Here is a 19,693-nt window from a genome sequence, read left to right on the forward strand (position 1 = left end):
TACAGCTACTAGACTCTTACGTGTGTTGTAGAATTGTGTGCTTAGATTTACATATTTGTTCAGCATAGATTACATTCACTGTCAGCTCTCCCATTTATCTCTTTTACCTCCGGACATTATAGAGAAGAGAGTCCATGTAATTCAGCACTATACATGACTGTGCTGTCGGCCTCTCTCTCCCTCTGTGTGTGTGTGTGTGTGTGTCAAAATGGGAAATTGCAGCTAAGAGATATTGTAATGAAGAGAGCTTTGGCCTAAGCCTCAATTTCCGACAAACTTATGTGAAAACCCGTTCAGTTGGATAAAAAGCTGGAGCCCACATGCCAGAGGAAAGGGGCATGTTTAATTCAATGGGAAATGAAGGAAAAAGGAAAGCAAAGTATCAGTATGAGCTGAGCTGTACATGATAGTGTAGGCTTTGGCTCGGGAATAGCCTGCATGGCATTTCACTCTCCTCAGATTTGTCTCATGTTGGATTTTGGTCTAACTCGTCTCTCTTTCCTTCTCCCCCTCTCTCTTCTCCCTCTCTAGATTGTGAAATCCTAGCTATCATGTGAAGGCTTTGGTTGTGGTCTGTGTGTGTGTGCCCGTGTGTGTGTGTTACAGTGTTGCAGAGTGCTAAGCGTCATGGCCTTACCCTTGGGGCACTGGCCTGTGCGAAATGTCCCTGTAACCCTGGAACCATGAAACCATGACAGTCATCACTTATTCAAGGGTTGCTGGAAGGCTTCCGTGAGAAATCCAGGTTCTAGAGCATCCCTCTTCTTCCGGGAATGTTCCAGATCACCACTCTGAGATTCTAGAATCTCTGAACATGTCAGAGCCACTGGAGGATCCAATTTTGGAATCTTCTGGGGTCAAAGGCCACAACAGGATGGAACCGCAAACAGAGAGGGAAAATAAGGGAGGAGCAAAGGGAGGGAAATTGCTAAGAAAAAGACAAACATGGAGAAGAAGAGTCAGCACAGAGAGGATGAAGAGAACACGAAGAGGGGAGCAATGGAACCTAATGAATGACAGCACGCAGGAAGTTAGGAAACAGTCAGAAGGGATAGCGGGAAATGACAATCGACGTTACAAGAGCGAGGCCGTTGTGTCTGCAATGCCATTTGCAGAAACAGAACAGGCACTGAAGCAGAGGAGGAGGAGGAGGAGGAGAAGGAGGAGCTGCTCTGTCTATGTTTGGCTGTCCCTCCTGAACAACATCATTGAAGAATGGATGTGGATTAAGGATGGAGTTAAACAAGAGACGAAAAAAGCAGTGACAAGGATGAATTGGTATCATATCTTCCTCTGGTTACCTCTCCTCTTCCTCAGCCTGTGTCCACAACCTGGCTCATCACAGGTAGGTGTGACGCACAACAGTGTATTCTAAATCAACAATAGTGGTTTATATGGATAATTATGCATAGGGATTATTGTTAACTGCTCCAAACAGCTGTGTATGATACAGATGTGCCCAAATAGTTTTGTCATATTGTGTTCTTTTCTCACACAAAATCATTGAGATTGTTTTTAAGAAATGATGTATGAATTGTTGTTTAATGCATTGTAGACATTGTAAGAAACACAAACCTCATGTTCATACTGAGACTTTATGTTTCATACCGGCCTGAGCATCATAGATAAAACATGCGATGTAGAATTGAGGAGATGATCACAACGATGTATTATTTCTAAGGGAAACTTCCCACGGATGGAGAACCTGGCTGCTTTCAAACCCGTGTCCACTTCACCGACTCGATCCACCTGTGGCGTTCCACAGCGGAGCAGCTACTGCCAAGCTCCATCCTCCCAGCCTGACCTGCTAACATGCTCTCAGGCCTTCTGTGTTCAAGAGTGTCCATATAGATCCTCCACGCCTCCATACGCCCCGCTGCTACTACCTGCACACAGGTATGGAGATGAATTGTTGACATTAATAGAAATGCTGAAGACTTGTTTTGGTGTGTTAAAGACTTGTTGTGGCAAGTACAATATGTTATACTGTATGTACTGCTCAGGTTTGGTTGTCTTTAGCCATGGTTGGTTAATGTAGTACTTCACAGTTCAACAGTTTTGTCCTATTTCTGCATCCAGAAGTTGTTTCCGTTCTTGACAATTCATCTGTGTGACAAAATACAAATATAAGATGACAAAATGACTCAGAAACATTTTCTCCATCTACCCAGGGGCATCTGTGTAACTGAGGACAGCAACGACACCTATCCTGGTTCCCCAACAGACATCAGAACCAGAACCACTACCAGAATAGAGAGAGTTCCTAGTGGGCCCAGTAGTGTGTTGTTTCAATCGGCCCAAGAGGGATGTCTGGTCTCTCCCCCCTCACAGAACCTGGGACCTTCGGGATCTCTCACCCTGGCCTTGTGGATTAAACCCAGCGCTCCTGGAGAGATGTGAGTTGGATTTATATCATTTGCAATTAAACAGTGTAATGTCAGTCTACTCTAAAGTTTTCAGTTTAATGTTACACCCTACATCCTGTCGCTTAAAAGACTGGGAAGAGAATGGCTACACCAGAAAATACTCTCATTGAATTGACCAAATAATAGGTGGTAATGTAAATGTGATCTACAGTAGTATAGGAACCATTTTTTGTTTTGTTTATATTCTTAAGGTAATAGAGATAAATGCTTTATTTTATTTTATTTGGATACTGTTAATTTGTGTGACATTAATTGTTGACATTGTTTTCTCAGTTTTGTCCATTCAGTTGGCAGGGCACCAACTAAATTGCTTGAAAGAGTACATTATAGAAAGTTATCAATCACACATGTTGCTGCAATGTTGTTGTTGTTATTGTTAATGTCCAACATCTAGTCACACTAATGAAATATTCAGGTGGAACAAACCCTTTTTTCTGATGCATAGCCAAGTATCTGTTCAGAGAGATATTGGAGACGTCAACATGCAAAAAGAAGCGATAGCCTGAGGATTGTGGCCTTATGAGGGCCAAGTCAGGACATTGTTAACATTGGGAAATTAGTTAGGGGACAACTGTCTGTCATGTTTTGCTCAGACCTGTTGTGTGTCAGACAGTGGTTGAGATCGCGTTGGTATGTTCCAGGCAGGGCAGGGATGGTGCAGAGTTACACAGACTGAGATCAGCTTGCAACAAACACACACAAACAGATCCGTTAGCTGTGCTTACAACCTGATCTCCATCTTCGTCATACAGACACACGTTAAGCAGATTGCCGGAACACCTTGCTTTGCTAAAATGTGTCACGGTACATGCGTGTCTTCTCGGTGTGTATATCTTCTTTCTCCTGTGTCATCTCAATCGTCATTCAGGTGAAATGGAGTTGGTAATGTTGTCATTGCTGAAATTAAAGCCAACACATTCTAACGAACTTTGATGAAAAAATAGAAAAGTGTGGGGGAAAAATGTTATCAGCTGTCTTGCCTGTTTCATATTCATACTGTGCTTGTGGACTAAACAAAGTCAAAAAAACATTATAGATCACCTATGTCAATTAGGGGTGGGTAACGCGTCGACGTAAATCGGCTACTCGATTACGTAAACACGTCGATTTGCATAACCGTGCGCCGGCGCGTCGTAATGACGTAAGATGGCTGCGCCAGGTGGAAGCATGCACGCAACCGGAGAACAAGCTGCGAAAAAAAAAAAGTGAAAGCATCGCGGAGCGCGTTGTAAAGGCTGCTCTTTGCCGGCCGCCGTGCGGCTCTTTGCCGGCCGCCGTGCGACTTTTGGCTGACGTGTGGCTCGCAAGCGGGTCTTTGCCGGCTGACGTGCGGAAGCGCAAACTGACCTGCTTGTCATGTATTTTTGTTGTTGAATGCAGATTGCGCTTGATCACTTTTACTTGAATTGAATAAGCAATATGTTGGATTGTAAAACGGAGATTAACAGTCAAAAGATGGCTAGTTGTGGAATAATGCATTGCAAATCCTTGTTACATTAGTTTGTTTTCAAGCGACGATGATTGAAGAAAATATTGAAATATTAATGAGATAAGTTTGACATTTATTTGGGGGGAAATAATTGTTGTATTGCGTTATAAATATAATCTATAGATGAATCGACTAATCGAAAACATAATCTGTAGATTAATAGTTGAAAAAATAATTGTTAGGTGCAGCCCTAATGTCAATATTCACATATTTAGTAATTTAAGGAAATCATGCTGACTTAAAGCAACTGGCCATATTGCTGTCCCTCCCGAACACTGTGATGGGTTGTGTGAGTTATAGTCTAGTAATAGTCTGGATCCCTTGTTTAAAAGTTTTCTCAATGTGTCTTATGGCTCTAAGAAAAAGACGAAGATCTAATGTCTTCTTGGAATTTCTGCTGTGATTTTGGTTAAGTTCTCTGTCTGGGGATTCAAGTGACAGACAAGGTCTTGTAGTCTCGCCCTGACGAACATGACACCTGTGAGGCTGAAGGCATCTGAATGGAAGTAATATCTATCCCCTCTCTCTCTCTCTCTCTCTCTCTCTCTACCTCTCAGTCACTGTCTCACTCTCTCTCTTTTCCCTCCGTCTCTCCTTCACTCTGTTGCTGTTATTGGCTATCAGTCTTTTGTTGTACAGCCGATCGTGGCAGCCATCAAAGAAGCCAGATGAAAGGAGGTCTCTCTCCTCACCTCTGTTCATCTCTCCTCGTCCCTCTTGCTTTGTCTGTTTTTCTCTCTGTGATTTCGTATCCCTCCCTTCACCTGAACAATGAACAGAGCTGGCCACCTGTTCTTACAAGCCAGAGTTATCGCTACATTGTTCACTTTTAGATCGTGGAGTGGGAAGTGGAAACTGCATGTCTTCTTTGATTTTTATATTTGATATATTGTTTATATATTATAAAGCGTTGTCATGTTAGTTGGACCTTTGGTTGATGCAGGATTTAAGGTACAGATAACAGAAAGGTAAACTGACTGCTTTTTTTTTTTACATCTTACCATTTTCTCAGTCATCACTTACCCCTCCCCATCACTGCATAAGTGCAGGAATGCACAATACAATTCTCGATTAATTATTCCATGTCACTCATCCTCTTTATTTCCTATTTAGGCAATGATAGGCCTAGATGAAGTCCTTAAATCAAACCAAGAAGAGTGCTGCTCTTACATATTATCAGAAAATAAGTATAACCAGTAATATATTATATTATGTTATACTTTAACACCATTCTCTCTACAGTCTTATTCATATTCACCATTGTGTTGAAAGGAAATGTGACTTTGCCCTTTTCTCACATAAATGCCAGCAGCAAAAGGTGCCACACTTAAAAATCCATCCATCCATTCTCTATACCTGCCTGTTCTATTCAGGGTGGCGTGGGGGGGCTGGAGCCTATCCCAGTGGTCATTGGGTGAGAGGGAGGGGGCACCCTGGATAAGACGCTAGATTATCTGAGGGGACACACACACAGAGACTCAGTCATACAATTTAAGCAAAGTTTGACCATCAGTCGTGTTTTTTTGTCCAAGTACATTATTTTCAAAACATTCTCTCATCACTTTTATACTCTAGTTAGAATCCCCCCCCCCCTCTCTCTCTCATTAACATGCACTTACGCATACCTAAGCTCTTTTTCTCATTCACAGATACTTGTAGGCCTGTGATTTATAGGGCATGCTGGTCTGGATTCATAAAGCAGCGATTTCCCATAAAATGTCAGTGATGGGGGTTAATATGACGTGTGTGTCTGCGTGTGTGTAGTGTAGAGGCAGAAATCCAACAGTCATGTAAAATATTGATATTCCTTGTGTAAATGTCAGCATGAGAGACTGTGCAGTGGTCCTCAGTATGTGGAGTCCACTAACCCTTCACTATGTGAGTTTAATGAATGAGAAATTGACTCTTCAATCCCAAATGTTTAAACTGTCAACAGTTTTAATTTACATATTTACATATTTATGTTTTGACACTGTCTTCGTGTTGTATGTGTGTGTGTCTGTGTCTGTCAGGATGCTGCTGGAGAAAAGCTCGGGGAGGCGCTTGGTGTTTTCCCTTTCAGTGTCGCCGCAGGCAGTCACTCTGCGGTATGGACGGTCCAGCAGTCAGCCCCCTTTGACCGTCAGCTTCAGAACAGAGGGAAGGCTTGTACTGGAGAGGTGGACACATCTGGTTTTACAGGTAAGAAAATCTGGTGGGAATGGAGATCCTCACAGGCGAGGAGAGACAACTGCCCTGTCAAACATGCAGGGGTTGCGTTTTGAAGTGGAAGGAGCATATGGGTTTGGTTACCTCCCAGAGACATACTCTAGAAAGTGATTTGACCTTTCCTTCCTCTTAAAAATGATTTATGCTTCCTGAAGGAGACATGAATGAGGAGGACAGACACATACTTTTACTGAAAAAGTTTGGAAAAGTTCACAAATGAATGGCTGCTACTGCTCATGAACATTATAATTGAACTCTCTGAGCAGTTAAAGACATTTGAACTTTGAATAAGATCAGCTTGTAAAATACTTACATAACATTTCACATTTTTATTCTCTAGTGGGAAATAACAACAACCTGACACAACAGTTGAAAACACTTAGACAGTCGCTGACATCATCAGTACCTGATTAGTAACTTGCTTCAGGTGAAACTTAACGAGCAGGAGTGTTTCATTTCTCTGAAACCACTCCTTTCTGCTATTATGTCCTCTAATCTTACATTGGAGGGATTAAGACACAAGGAAAAGATGGAAGCCAGGGAAACATAGAAACAATTTGGAGCTTTTCTCTTTCCGTCTCCTTCCCTCCTCATTTTTCTTTGTCTTCCACTTTGTCCATCACTTTGTCTCTCCATGACCTTTATGGTAATTATACAGGCGAACATCTGCTTTGGCACATCTGCAGGGGCCAGGGCTGCACTTACACTCACGTGGCACACACACACAAAGTGTCTCACTATCTCACTCACTGTCAACTAAACAAACCATTCATAATAATCCAAATAATTGTAAAACCCTTTACATAAATTAATTGTAAAACCCCTTTACACTGTCAAGCATAAACACCTTATTAATTGTGAGAAACAACAAAACAAAGAATACCCATACACAGACTCAACATGCTTTGTGATACTGATGACAGTAGGGCACCTAGTCATACATTTAAGTGGCACTTAGTCTAAGAATAGTTGCAAAATGCTACTAAATGGTTGCAATCTGAAGCCCTGAAATCGATGAGCAGCATGTCACAGAGTGTGTGGAGTGTAAATGGCTTTATATTCTATAACTATGTCATTTGTTGTTTAAAATACATCCAAATAATAAAATTAAAGTCCTGTCACACCCTTCGTATTGGCAACGATTGTTTATTTGGATATAGCCTAGCCTAGCAAGTCACATCACCTAAAGAACTCATTGACACACAATATTTGTCATTATTGTGGGATATCAGCTCCCCTCTTCAAAAGGTATCTACTCTATAATGACCAAAGTAATCCCTGAATAAAATAACCAAGAGGAAAATATATTGCCCCCCTCGCCCAGCAATCACATGATCTACCTGAAAGTTATCAGAGGCGGTTGACCAAAGTGATGTAGCAAGCAGAAAAATAAGAAGGCACCACTTGTGAGAAATACAACACTGTTATGGGCAGAAAAAGGCTTTCAGTAGCTGTGATCATTCCAAAATGGCAGCTAGCGGAGTGTAAAGAGCTTCGAGGCCCTGAATGAGTCTTTCTGTGTGCATGTGTGTGTTTGTGTGAGTGTGTGTGTGTGTGTTTCTGGTCTGTTGAAGAGTATCATTTTACCGATTACTCAACGAGACAATCTCTCTCTTTCAGCATCTCTGAATAACACCAAGGCCAATGGAGAAAACACTATCACCGCCACAAACTTAATCGCCAGAATCACTGTAGCCCTTTATTTGTTTGTGGGTTTTGCTGTTTATATTATTTTGTACAGAGGTTGATTGATAAGTTTTGAGCCTGACACATAAGAATATGATCAAGGGCTGATATATACTTCTGTTCTCAGAGAACCTCTTTTACATCAGATGATGATGTCATATCACCTGTGGAAGGTTATTTGATTGACAAGAGGTTGTGATTAGATAAAAATGTTTACCTCTGGGTTTTAACTTTTATACTAAGCTCACAAACTGCCTAGTGTATTAAGGTATGGACAGGAAGGGAAGCTATAAATACAGGACCTGTTCTTTCAGAACAGTAATGAAAGTAATGCATTGAGCCCTGTCACGAAACCTGACAGTTTGGCTGACTGGCTGGCTGATTGGTGTTGATGCCTCGTATAATAATGTGGCAGTTGAATGTGTTGTTGGCTAAATGCAGTGCTGTGTGTGTGTGTGTGTGTGTGTGTGTGTGTGTGTGTGTGTGTGTGTGTGTGTGTGTGTGTGTGTGTGTGTGTGTGTGTGTGTGTGTGTGTGTGTGTGTGTTTCCTGTAGGGATCAGCTGTTTATATTTGTGTACGTACAGTGTCTCTGTGTATCGTCCATATCCATGTCCATATCGTCCAAGAATGTAAATGTGTCTAGCTTGCAGGCATTTTGCTGAAAGAGTGAATTGTGCTGATATGGCTTAGAGGTATTATGTTGTGTGTTGGCATGTCTGTGTGTGTGTGTGTGTGTGTGTGTGTGTGTGTGTGTGTGTGTGTGTGTGTGTGTGTGTGTGTGTGTGTGTGTGTGTGTGTGTGTGTGTGTGTGTGTGTGTGTGTGTGCGTGTGTGTGTGTGGGTGTACATTTACTTAAGTCTGCCTTTTGTTTAACTGTATGGTGATGTGATTTGCTTTGACCATACCAGAGAATAACATGATTATCTTTGACACAAGCACCATAGACATACATGTACACCTATTTTCATGAAGGCACACATACTTTCTCACACCTCCACACACTTTCTCACACCTACATGCATACACACACTCACAGTTCACTGGTAATTTGTAGCAATCTGTCAGCCACAATACAGACATTATCCAATGAAGAGAGCGGGTAATTTTGAAACCTCCTTACGCACACACACACACACACACACGCGCACGCACACGCACACATGCTCACACACACACCCATGCTCACACACACAGACAGACACACACACTAGTCATCTGTCTGTTTGAAAAGATCAAAACACCAAAAAAGACAGTCAAAAGGAATATGGGTTTCCAAGTGCCAGGAGCAATTTACATGCTCACGTACACGCATGCACGCACACACACACGTACACGCACACGTACGCACATGCGCACACACGCACGCACATGCACACACACGTACACACGTACACGCACACACTGTGCCAGGAGCAAGGTGCTGTAGGGATGCTGGTGCTCCCTAGGTAGTTGTCTTATCTGATTATGGTAACGATGTAGAGAGTAGCGGAGGAAAAAGTAGCCTGGGGGAGGGGTGGCTGAGAGGAGAAGCATGGGGGGAGTAATGGAGGTGGCTCAGTAGTCAAGTGGTAGTTGAAGAGTCCGTATACTATGATTTACTTTCCTACTTTTCAAATATATTTAGACTCAGTGGGTAACATATACGACTAATATGCTTCTAATACTGCTGCTCCTGCTGTGGTTGAGGGAAGAGTGGACAGTAGCTGATGTGACAGTGGCAGTTGCAGTATTTTAGCCTTTTGTCTTAATCACAGTATAATCAAAGTGATCCTTGCTGGGGGAACGTAATCGCTGGTCTTTCCAATCCGTGAAGACTTTATGATTTTAACATTTTGATTTGACATGAAGAGAAGAAATTGGAGCAGCAATTAGAATGTGCACATGGATGGAGGATACGTACAGCGGCTGAAAACACTTCTGAAGGTGATTCGAAGTTGTGAATTTGTTAGCGCTTGTTGCTTTTTTGGCAAATAGGCTGAATGCACAAGCAGTCATATATACTTATACCCCCATGCTTTCTCTGTGCCACCCCAAGAGTGACAGAGACAGATTGTGAGACAGACTGAAGGTGAATGTGTGTGTGTCTGTGTGTGTATGTGTGCATGCTGTGTGTACACATATGGAGGCAGTTTGTGTGGTGTGCAGGCTATATATTTGTGTGTACGCGAATGTCCATGTGCAGGGGGGGTTGTCTGTCTGTGTGCATGTGTGTGTGTGCGTGTGTGTGCGTGTGCGTGTGTGTGTGTGTGTGTGTGTGTGTGTGTGTGTGTGTGTGTGTGAAGGTGAGGCAAGGTTGTTATGTAGGGGTGAAGCTCTATGCTAGCCCTCTGCCCGCTGGCATGGGAGGCGAAAGGGCACAAGACTGGCATCAATTACAGAGTGAGAGAGGTGTGGTTGGTTGAATTTTTTTGGTTTGTTTTTTATTTATTTATTTATTTTACGTCAGTATTTCTTGCCAGTGTGCTGTCTGATCCTCATAGCTAGAGCAAGGCACTAACACTGCCAGGGTCAGGGGTTTTATTCCCACTGGAGCTTTGAGATATGAGTCCTAAAAATGTTATACAGCAAGGGTGCTGCAAGGTGATTTGACTAAAAAGATCCACCAAAGAGCATGTGTTATGTCCACCTGCCCTGTGCCAAAATATCCAGGCTACTGGCTGTTCATCTATAAGTTAGTGTCAGAGGTTTAGAGCTTATTAAGGGAAAACAAACAAATAAGAAGTGTCCATATTATACAAATTTTTTTTTGGCAGTGCTGGCAGTTTAAAAGTCTTGTTAGAACCTCCCTCTCTCTCTCTCTCTCTCTCTCTCTCTCGCTCTCTCTCTCTCTCTCTCTCTCTCTCTGTAAAAGAGTCCCCTCTTTGCTTTCCGCTCAGAAAGAAATAGTCTCCGAGACTTATGGTCTTTATTAAAAGGTTGGCATGTCACCTTATATATGTCCCCTTTCTCTCTTTTTCTCTCCACCTTTTCTCATTGCTTTCACCCCCAGAGATAATTCTCTTTCTTTTTCTCTCTTTCTCATCTACCTCTCATTCTCTCCCTTCCTTTCATTGTCTCTCCACCTTCTTTGTCCTTCCCCCTTTCCCTCTCGTTTTCCATACACACACTGTCTCTCTCTCCCTCTCCATCTCCCCGGGGACAATTTTCTTTTCTTAAATAAACTGTCATAGCTAGTGTTAAAATATGGACCTTACACGGGGCGAGCGTGGCAAGGCAAAGGCATGGGGCCCTGGGCTGGTATAAAACATGGATAATATGCTGTGAGAGGTAATTGTATCTTTTAGCGCTGAGATGAGTAGAACAAATGTGTCTCCCTCACATTCTCTCTCTCTCCCTCTCTCTCTCTCCCTTTCTCTATTCCTCTCTTCCTATTTCCTCTGCCTACACACCACAGTCATGCTAATATGATAGAGAGAATATTAGCCGTACATCAAAATTGTAACAGTTTGCAGTTGGCCAAGGTGCTTATATATAGGGGGGAGAGAGGATTAAAGAGTGTGCAATGGTTCAGGAGGCAGATAACAAAAGAGCAAGAGAAACCTTAAAATGTGCAGCCAAACAGTCCTATTGACCTTTTTGTATTTTACTCAGTCCGGTTCAAATGCACATGGAGGAAAATCTAGGAGCAGTCATGGCTGTTCAACCTCAAATGAACTACCAAAGCTCCCAGTGAACTTTTACAAGCCAGTTTGCATGACCAAATACACATTTCAGTACCCCCTTCACAATAACTGCTCAGTCTTAAAATATACTGAGTTGTAATAAATTGTTCTTGTGATTAATTATTTCCATGTTTAAATTGCAAGTCTAGCTCTGCAGCACTGTGGAACTCGTTTCCTTAAAACATTATCTTCATATTAACAGTTACAGTATATATTAGATTAGTATTATTTATCTGTACCCTTTCTGGCTGACATGCAGTAATTCAGGCAGCATAAATATATTATAATTACTCATTCACAATAGCTTCATATCAACACAATTTAAATGAACCTCTGTATATATTTCTAATATTATTAAAAACAATTATAAAATGACTTGACTTTTTTCATGGAGTAACATCCATTTTTATTGCAGTAGCAGAAAGACATAATCTGTCCTCTAACAAGTTATCGCTTACAACTTCTTGTGCAAAACAGAAAGGTAGATCAACAATTAGTGTACAATAGTGGAATGTACTGTACCTATATAACATATTTGTTTTGCTTCAATTATGCAACTTAACCAAAGATTTTGAATTTTTCTAACAATTCAAAACTGGGGGAAAGGTAATATCTCATTCCCATCCCTCCTCAGATTTTTCCCCATCAAAATCTGTATAGTTGTGTTACTTTACTGTCTCTCTCCTTCTCCTTTTTCTGTTTCACTACATGATCATTTTCACGTTTGTTTTTCATTCCCTGTACACTTTATCTCTTATTTGTCTTATCTGATCCCACATTCTGTCTGTCCTCAACACCAGTGCGTATATCCTTCTCTCTCACAAACTATACGCTCTCTCCCTCAGTTTCTTTTTATACGTTCCTTCTCTGTGTGTCTGTCTGTCCTTCTTTATACATTGACAACTTCACTGGCTGTGGAATGAGGTGTCTTATCAGTGAGTGACATGCCAGTCAGTCATAGAGCAGTACAGTCTGGAGGAGTGTATTTGGTGGGAGAGACTATGGTAAGTGGGGGTGTGTTGGGGCACAGAATGGTAGTCAGGGATTAGAGGAGGTTAAAAGGAGACAAGGTGATAGGGTGGGGAAGAGCAGACAAGAATGAGAGGAGCAGTGAGAGAGGGGAAGTATGAGAAAAGAGACCCCAAAGCTGGATGATTGGGTTTTAGGGGAACAGGGTCGAGACGAAAACGGGACAGACAGGGAGGAGGAGGAGAAGAAGAACTCAGAAGGAAACAAGGAAGAGGGTGGTTGCAACAATAAGTGGTATGGGGAAGAGAATGGAAGGAGCAGTCAAAGGGGACGGCCCTACTGGAGAGCAAATGTGAAAGAGATTCAGGATGGAGGCAAACAATGAGAATGAATGAGGAGGATAAGGAGGACAGAGAGACGGTGTCCTTTCTGAGACAGGTCTGTCAGAGGGGTGAACTAGTGTCTTCTTTAAGAGAGCAATGAAGGTCATCTCTTCCACCTCTATGTCATAGTTCCTAGTTACATGTATAGTATACATACACACATACAACATTAAGCTCCTGCATAGAGCTTCAAGCCACTTTAGGTGTTAATAAAAAATAATCGGACAGTAAAATATGTATCTAGAATTGGTTTCCATTCTTTGACATCTTTAAGGTCCCCCTCATTTAGTTTGACCTCAAGCTGTCAGTCCCAAGCTTCTTAAATCACCATCCACAATAGCTCTTCCCCCCCTATAAATAGAATGTTACTTTTAAGTAAGTCTGAAACTGTCTGCAACCAGTCAGATATTTGGATAATGCCTGAGTCTTTGGTATAGGGACAATTGTAAGTGAAGTCTGAATCCTGTAGTGAACCTTTCTAGGACCTTGTTCCTGAACCTTTAGCACTTTAGTTTGGAAGTGCAAAAGTATTTATCTGTTCTTTTGAAACCCCACTGGTATTCCATAACACAGCTTTATCTACATTTTGACGTATTGCAATATAGAATTTTACTCTTACATTGAATTTTTGAGGCCACAGCTTACAGGGTATGACAACTTGCAGGATGTGACAGACCTCAATTCAATTGGTTATAAATTGCATATGTACATCTGAAATAGCTGACTTCCAAGTGTTTATTGTGTCTCACCACTTTGCTGAATATTCCTACTAAGTTATGTTAGATTGTGTCTACAAGGTGGTTAAATTAAGATCACTGTGAGATTGGATTCTCTTTATTATTAAAGACCCAGAAGATTAGAAAATGTCCCTGTATACGATAACCTCCTAATTCCTCTTTGTACCTGTCATCGTGGTTAGCTGTGATGCCATCTACATTTTCGAGGTTCAAATTCTCCTCTGTTTCGCAAATGCAACACACATGAAGACACACATCCACCATGCTCTTGGATGGATCAGCTGATCTGGTGAGCCTAACAAAAGTGTTTTTGAAACCATTTGACTTTTAGGTACATTACCCGCATGTCAAGCTCTATATAATACCAGTTAATTGTTAAAAAAACAACTTGTGTTTGTAGACCACAGCTTCTAAGTGAACAGAGGAATCACTGCTGTCCACACTGTGTACTTCAGCCATGGCTTGGCAGCAGTGTGAAAATCGAGAGGAGCTTTAGTCAAAATGCCAGTCTACAGATCACTAAAAGCTTTCCACTCAGGGTTTCCCTAGGCTTTTAGAGAGGCTTAGGTGGTAACATGGCCAGTGTGGTGGGGTTTTCACAGCGAAAGGGAGGCACAGCAACTTCTAGGAGGAAAGACGGACGCTATTTGGTTAATAAAAAGGAACAATTTGTATAATATTTCTTTAAGAGCCAATTCAGCTGATGAATACATTTGAAATCCAAGTTGGTTATCACATCACCATCATTATCAAATCAATGTACATGTAATGGCCATTAAAAGACATAATGTGGAAATACTGTACTTCAGAATGTTGCTTTTGTCACAGTTGTGAGTGTTAATGTGCCGTGGCCTTTCAGGAATGTTCCAGAAGGAACGGTTTTACCAAATGCAACCAGGCCAGGTACTAATGGAGCCATTAAAGGTTCTACAGCCCACAGGTGGTGCAGGGGTTAAGATTCAGTATCCATGTTGGCCCAGGATTGAACCCTGCCAGTCCCTTTTCGAGTAAAACAAAACCTTAGCCTTGGGCGAAAACAAGTGAGAAAAGACAAAAAATAATCTAAGAAACCCGACAGAAATGGAATAGAAATTACTGTGAAAAGATTTTCACAGTAAAAACTAATATCAGTAAATAAGGTAGAATAAGGTACATTTTACCCTTATTATTGTGTTCAATATTATGACAGCAGCTGTTCAGGCAAAACTTGGCCAATGAATATGTGAAGTCCAATAAAATTATTCACATTACTACGATGGTACTCCCTGGTGGAGTAATGTGATTATCTACTCATCTACTCATTTTTGTCTCAGATTTTAGGCTTAATTTCCCCTTTGGATACATGGATATTTTGGATTTTATTTAAAATATATTGTATGCATGTACCATGCTAGTGCATTCCAAATATTTGAAAATCAAATTCCTATCTCTCTTATTGCAAAAAATGTCTTGCAGATTGTGACACACATGAAAAATAATTTGAGGTGCTTTGGATAAAAGCCTTCTCAAATTCTCAAAAATATAAAAGGGAGAGGATAGATCAGTCCTCTTCTTTTTTGGACTTGGAGGACACAGTCTGAGACTGGGCAGGTAAAAATACGGATGTGGGCGGAAGGGAAAAAGGAAAGAAAGTGTTTGAGAAAGCTAACAAAGGGGAGTTGGCTGTGTTTCAAAAGGGGCGCGTGGCGGCTAAGGAGGATGAAGCGATTCAGGATTCATTTACATCAGACCTGACAACTGCTTCACATCTCCCCAAGAGCCGCGCTGCTCTGGCTTAGAGACTGGTAAAGAGGGCCCTTCTTCTAGCTCCCTCAGTTACACCCGCTCACTGACTTTTCTTTTTCTCTATTGTCTCTTTTTTCTCTTTCTTTTTTTATACTCTTATTCTCTCACTCTCTCTTGTGCTCTCTCATGCACTTGCCAGTCTTCAATCAGCCATCATGAAAGTGTCTGTCTGAGAATCTTAACTATCCTCTGAGAGGCAGACACTTGTCTGGGGCTGCCTTCATCCCCTAAAGGCGTTTTTTGACTTGGACTTATTTGCCTCCTCACACCTTTTCAACTTCTCTTCAGAGCTGACAACAAGTGGGAGCATCATGGCAAGATAAACATAGGGGAAAGAGTAGGGAAGGATGAGATCAGGGAAGTGATGGACAGAGTAGATAAAGTAAAAATGGGGAGAAGGAGGGGGCAAGAGATGAGGAAAGTCTGAAACTAACCAAATGACCTCATAAGCCAGAGAAAGGACAAATCAAGGAGAACCAGAGCAAAAGACAAACAAGAAACATGAAGAAAAAGCAGAAGCTGAGTGTGGTAAGACAGGGTGTTTATCAGTGGTCCCACAGTGTGTTTCCCAAACGGAGGATTTGGAGAACTCGTTTAAGTGAGTGAGACACATTTAAGTTTTGGGGGCAGGAGAGACCCTCTCATGAAAGTATCTTTCTTTTTGCCCGGGTTTGATGTGAAAGAGAGACGCTACTGCTTTGACTGTATTGCCTGCCGTGCAGTTTTTAATATTCATGCAGCGGATCAGGAAAGGAGAGGGGAAAGAGTGTAGAGGAGAGGAGAGGAGATTTTTGGTCAAACAGAAAGCTAATTTGTGGCTGAGGCAGTTTAGCCTGAGGCTCTTTCTGCTACTGGGGAAATGAGCTGGAAGATTAGCTGTATGTATAATTCACACACACACACACACACACACACACACACACACACACACACACACACATACACACATACACACATACACACATACACACATACACTCTCACACACACACACACACACACACACACACACACACACACACCTTTATGAATATATGCACACACTCTGCATACATACAACTGCTACTCCCTGTAAGATGATGTGTGTGTAATCTGTTGCAGCTTCCCTCAGGTCTCAGCCTTACATGTACTGTATCTTCTACTATACTGCTTGGACACTTTTGTTGGTATTGATGTTTTCATTTGAACTAATGAATCACCGACTTACCTGCTTACTTACATTATCACTATAAACGCCTTATATTCAGGTACACTGAGTTCTTGTTAGGGTCTTCCCCAGCCTTATCATGTTTTACCAAAACAAATGCTCAATTTTAAAGATATACACAATGTTGCAGTGGTTTCTGTGACACAGTCTGGCACTGACAGATTAAAGATAAAAACGGACTCATGCTGAATACGGACAATGTCTTCGTAATTACAGTGCAACTCATGTCTCACTGATTGTTTCTCAGGTCCATGACCAGCGTGTCAGTCTGTTCCTGGATGGTCTTGAGGAAGATGGGACACCTTTTGACACACAACTTCTGACTGTAAGGCTCCATGACAGTGGGGAGGACGGCGCCATGTGGGTGGGACTCAGCTCCAATGGTAAAGAAAAAGTTATATTTTAGTTATATTTTAGTTTTCACAGTTTGTACAGTTTTCCAATGGTAAAAGGAAGAATAATGTTTTGCAAACTTGGAATTACCTACGCAACTAACAGTGAGATCAGGAAGAAATTTCTCAAATCCATATTGTATTTCTTTGTAGTTAAAGATCATCTGCATGTCTCTATGTGGTCTCCACTGATATTCCTTCGAGCCTTTATCCCTCTCAACTATACATCTGTGATTGATTGGTCGTGCCCGAGAGCCGTCTCAGAGTCAATAGAGAGAAATTGAGAGAAAAATGATATCCGTTCATCTCCAGAGTGATAAACGAGTGTTTTTCTTCTCGTTTATCAGGCATTGATTCGTAGTTCACGGCAGGTAGCATCTGATCAGCTGAAGATCACATCAGAGCTGCTGATCAATACAAGTGATTGGCTCAGGGGAGTTTGTGTGGCTGTGTGTTTGTGTTAGGAAGAGAGCGAGAGAGAGTCAGAAAGAGAGACAATTCTAGAGAGAGCATGATAGAGAGAGCAATAGACAGAAACAGAGAGAGGGAGCTTGTTGAACCCATGCCTGTGTCTGGAATTCTGATCAGTGGATTGATCATGTGAATACTGATCAGATCTATTGATTAAAATATTTGGCTGTCTGTTAGGGACTTTTCTTGTTTTGCCTGATTTGCAAATTTTAGATGAATAAAACACATACAACAGTCTCAACAGTGGCAGTTCTGTCTGTGTTGAAAGTTGAACGATAAAAAATAAAATACAATGGAATGAAAATAGATTATTTCCATGGCTCATCCATTGATCCTGTTAAATATGTGTGCTTGATCACTGACTAGGCATGTTAAGATTAAGTGTTTGTTATTAATCATCAGTAAATAAGATAAAATAAATCAGTTAATAAATCATCTAAATTGCTGAACAACCAATATGTAGTTTTTCCAGATGCTTTCTTGAAGTCAAATTTTAAATTCTGCTGCTGATGTTGGTTGTCTTACATTGTTTGTCCTTTATGTATAGATTTGTGCGTTTCAACATTAATGTTGCCACACGTGTTTTATACGTTAGGACTGAAAATGTTGCAAAAATATTAACACTTGATTATGAAATACCTACAGCTGGTCTACCTTCAGTCATAAAAAAGCATCCCTATCTGACTATGGAGACCAGTACATTTTTGGACACAAATCAATGTTCTGCTGTCTGAGCTCACACTTTGGCCATTCATTGCACATCCTGAAGGTCTGTGTTAAGGCTTTGAAGCTGCTGCTGAGGCTTTCTTTAGTTCCGTATTGATTATTGGGTCAGACATCTTTTTTCACACTAAACTTGAGCACCCAACATGTAAATGGATGACATGAATAATATTAATTACACTTAAAGCCAAGAAAAGTCCACCTAATGATGTATTCATCTGACCCTAGCCTATTTAGAGTGTGCATCGCACTGGGTTAGGGTTATTCCTCTCTTATTCCTCCCCCCTGTATTCTCAACAATAGCAAAAATTAATTTGAACTCTTTTGTTATTTTGTTCATTAAATGTTCTCAGATCTCTTCAACCTTAACCCTAATGCAATTCCAAAATTCCAGGATTACATATTTCTTTTCATGAATCAATAAAATCTGGACAGTAAAGGTGAAACGATTTAAAAATCATTTCAATAATTGAGAGTTCATAGATAGCCAGTGAAGGACATTAATAGAAAGCTATTGACAGAAAAGAAATCAAACCTGCCAACCTCAACTACCAACATAAAAATAAAGAAGGGGAAACGTAGAGAGAGAGTGAAAGATGGACTGAGAGAGAGAAGACAGAGGCCTACACAGAGAAAAGAGAATTAGGGTTTATACCTTGCATCATCCCAGTAACAATAGGGAGAGTGCTTTTCAGAGGAAAGTATAATCCCATTTCCACACGCTAAAGAAATCCTGAGCCAAAGCCTTAGGCTGCACAACCACACACTGTTCGAACACACTTACAACACTCCGTCTCACTCGTGCTGCTTTACACACACACGCATGCATGCACGCCCACAATCACACGCAAACACAGTAGGGCCAGATGTGGATGTGCCTCTGTCAAATGCAAATTCACATACATGCATGCACAAGCGCACATACTATCTTTGTCTCTCTTTTCTCTAACTCTAAAGTAAGGGAGTTTGTTGGACTACACACCTTTAAAGCCTTCAACTCACACACACAAGTCTCTGAGACAAAGCTAGGCATGGCAGGGGTTCTGCCAGTGCTTAGAGACGTTATCCATCTTCAAGAGTTGTTGTAAAAACCGGACAGAAGTTTGTTGGACAAACAAAAGGATTGTGTTTGGGCCAACATCATCATCTCCGTGTGGTTTGGTCTCTTATGTTGAATCCAATATTGTTGTTGTGGTGGAAGATGTGCTTGCAGTCCAGTATTTCCTTGCTTGGCTGGCCCATGCATCCATATGTTTGAGGTCCTCCTGCATTTGTGGGCTTGGTAGACTTTGGCATCATGGTGTATTTGGTAAGTCTGGTATCTCCATTCCAACATCTTGTCATTTAACTCCCTCCAGGTCTCATCAGCCACCTTGCCAACTGTATCAACAATTCTCTCTACCCTATCAGTACGAGTACTGGTCTTTAACTTCACAATAGCCTGGTGATAAGTGATGAATGACGAGTTGTTTGGATCACTTTGTTGTTGCATCATAGTAAGCTCTTGTTACTGTTCTCTGGTGTAGGCAACTAATTTGTAACTTGGCAATAGGTG

At 41.4% G+C, this 19,693-nt stretch overlaps 1 protein-coding gene across 1 annotated transcript in view; it reads left to right on the top strand.

Annotated features, from left to right (window-relative positions):
- Positions 1-691: 691 nt before the first annotated feature.
- The window catches only part of ush2a (Usher syndrome 2A (autosomal recessive, mild)), a 169,448-nt gene continuing 150,446 nt past the window's right edge, over positions 692-19,693 (top strand). The window contains 6 exon segments of the mRNA XM_076156076.1: positions 692-944; positions 1,215-1,345; positions 1,682-1,896; positions 2,172-2,396; positions 5,928-6,096; positions 16,800-16,935. Coding sequence (XP_076012191.1) covers positions 692-944; positions 1,215-1,345; positions 1,682-1,896; positions 2,172-2,396; positions 5,928-6,096; positions 16,800-16,935 — 1,129 coding nt within the window.

Source organism: Genypterus blacodes, unplaced genomic scaffold (genome assembly GCF_046128005.1).
Source record: "Genypterus blacodes isolate CSIRO-AG114 ecotype Tasmania unplaced genomic scaffold, CSIRO-AGI_Gbla_v1 ptg000067l_1, whole genome shotgun sequence".
Classification (NCBI taxonomy): Eukaryota; Metazoa; Chordata; class Actinopteri; order Ophidiiformes; family Ophidiidae; genus Genypterus; species Genypterus blacodes.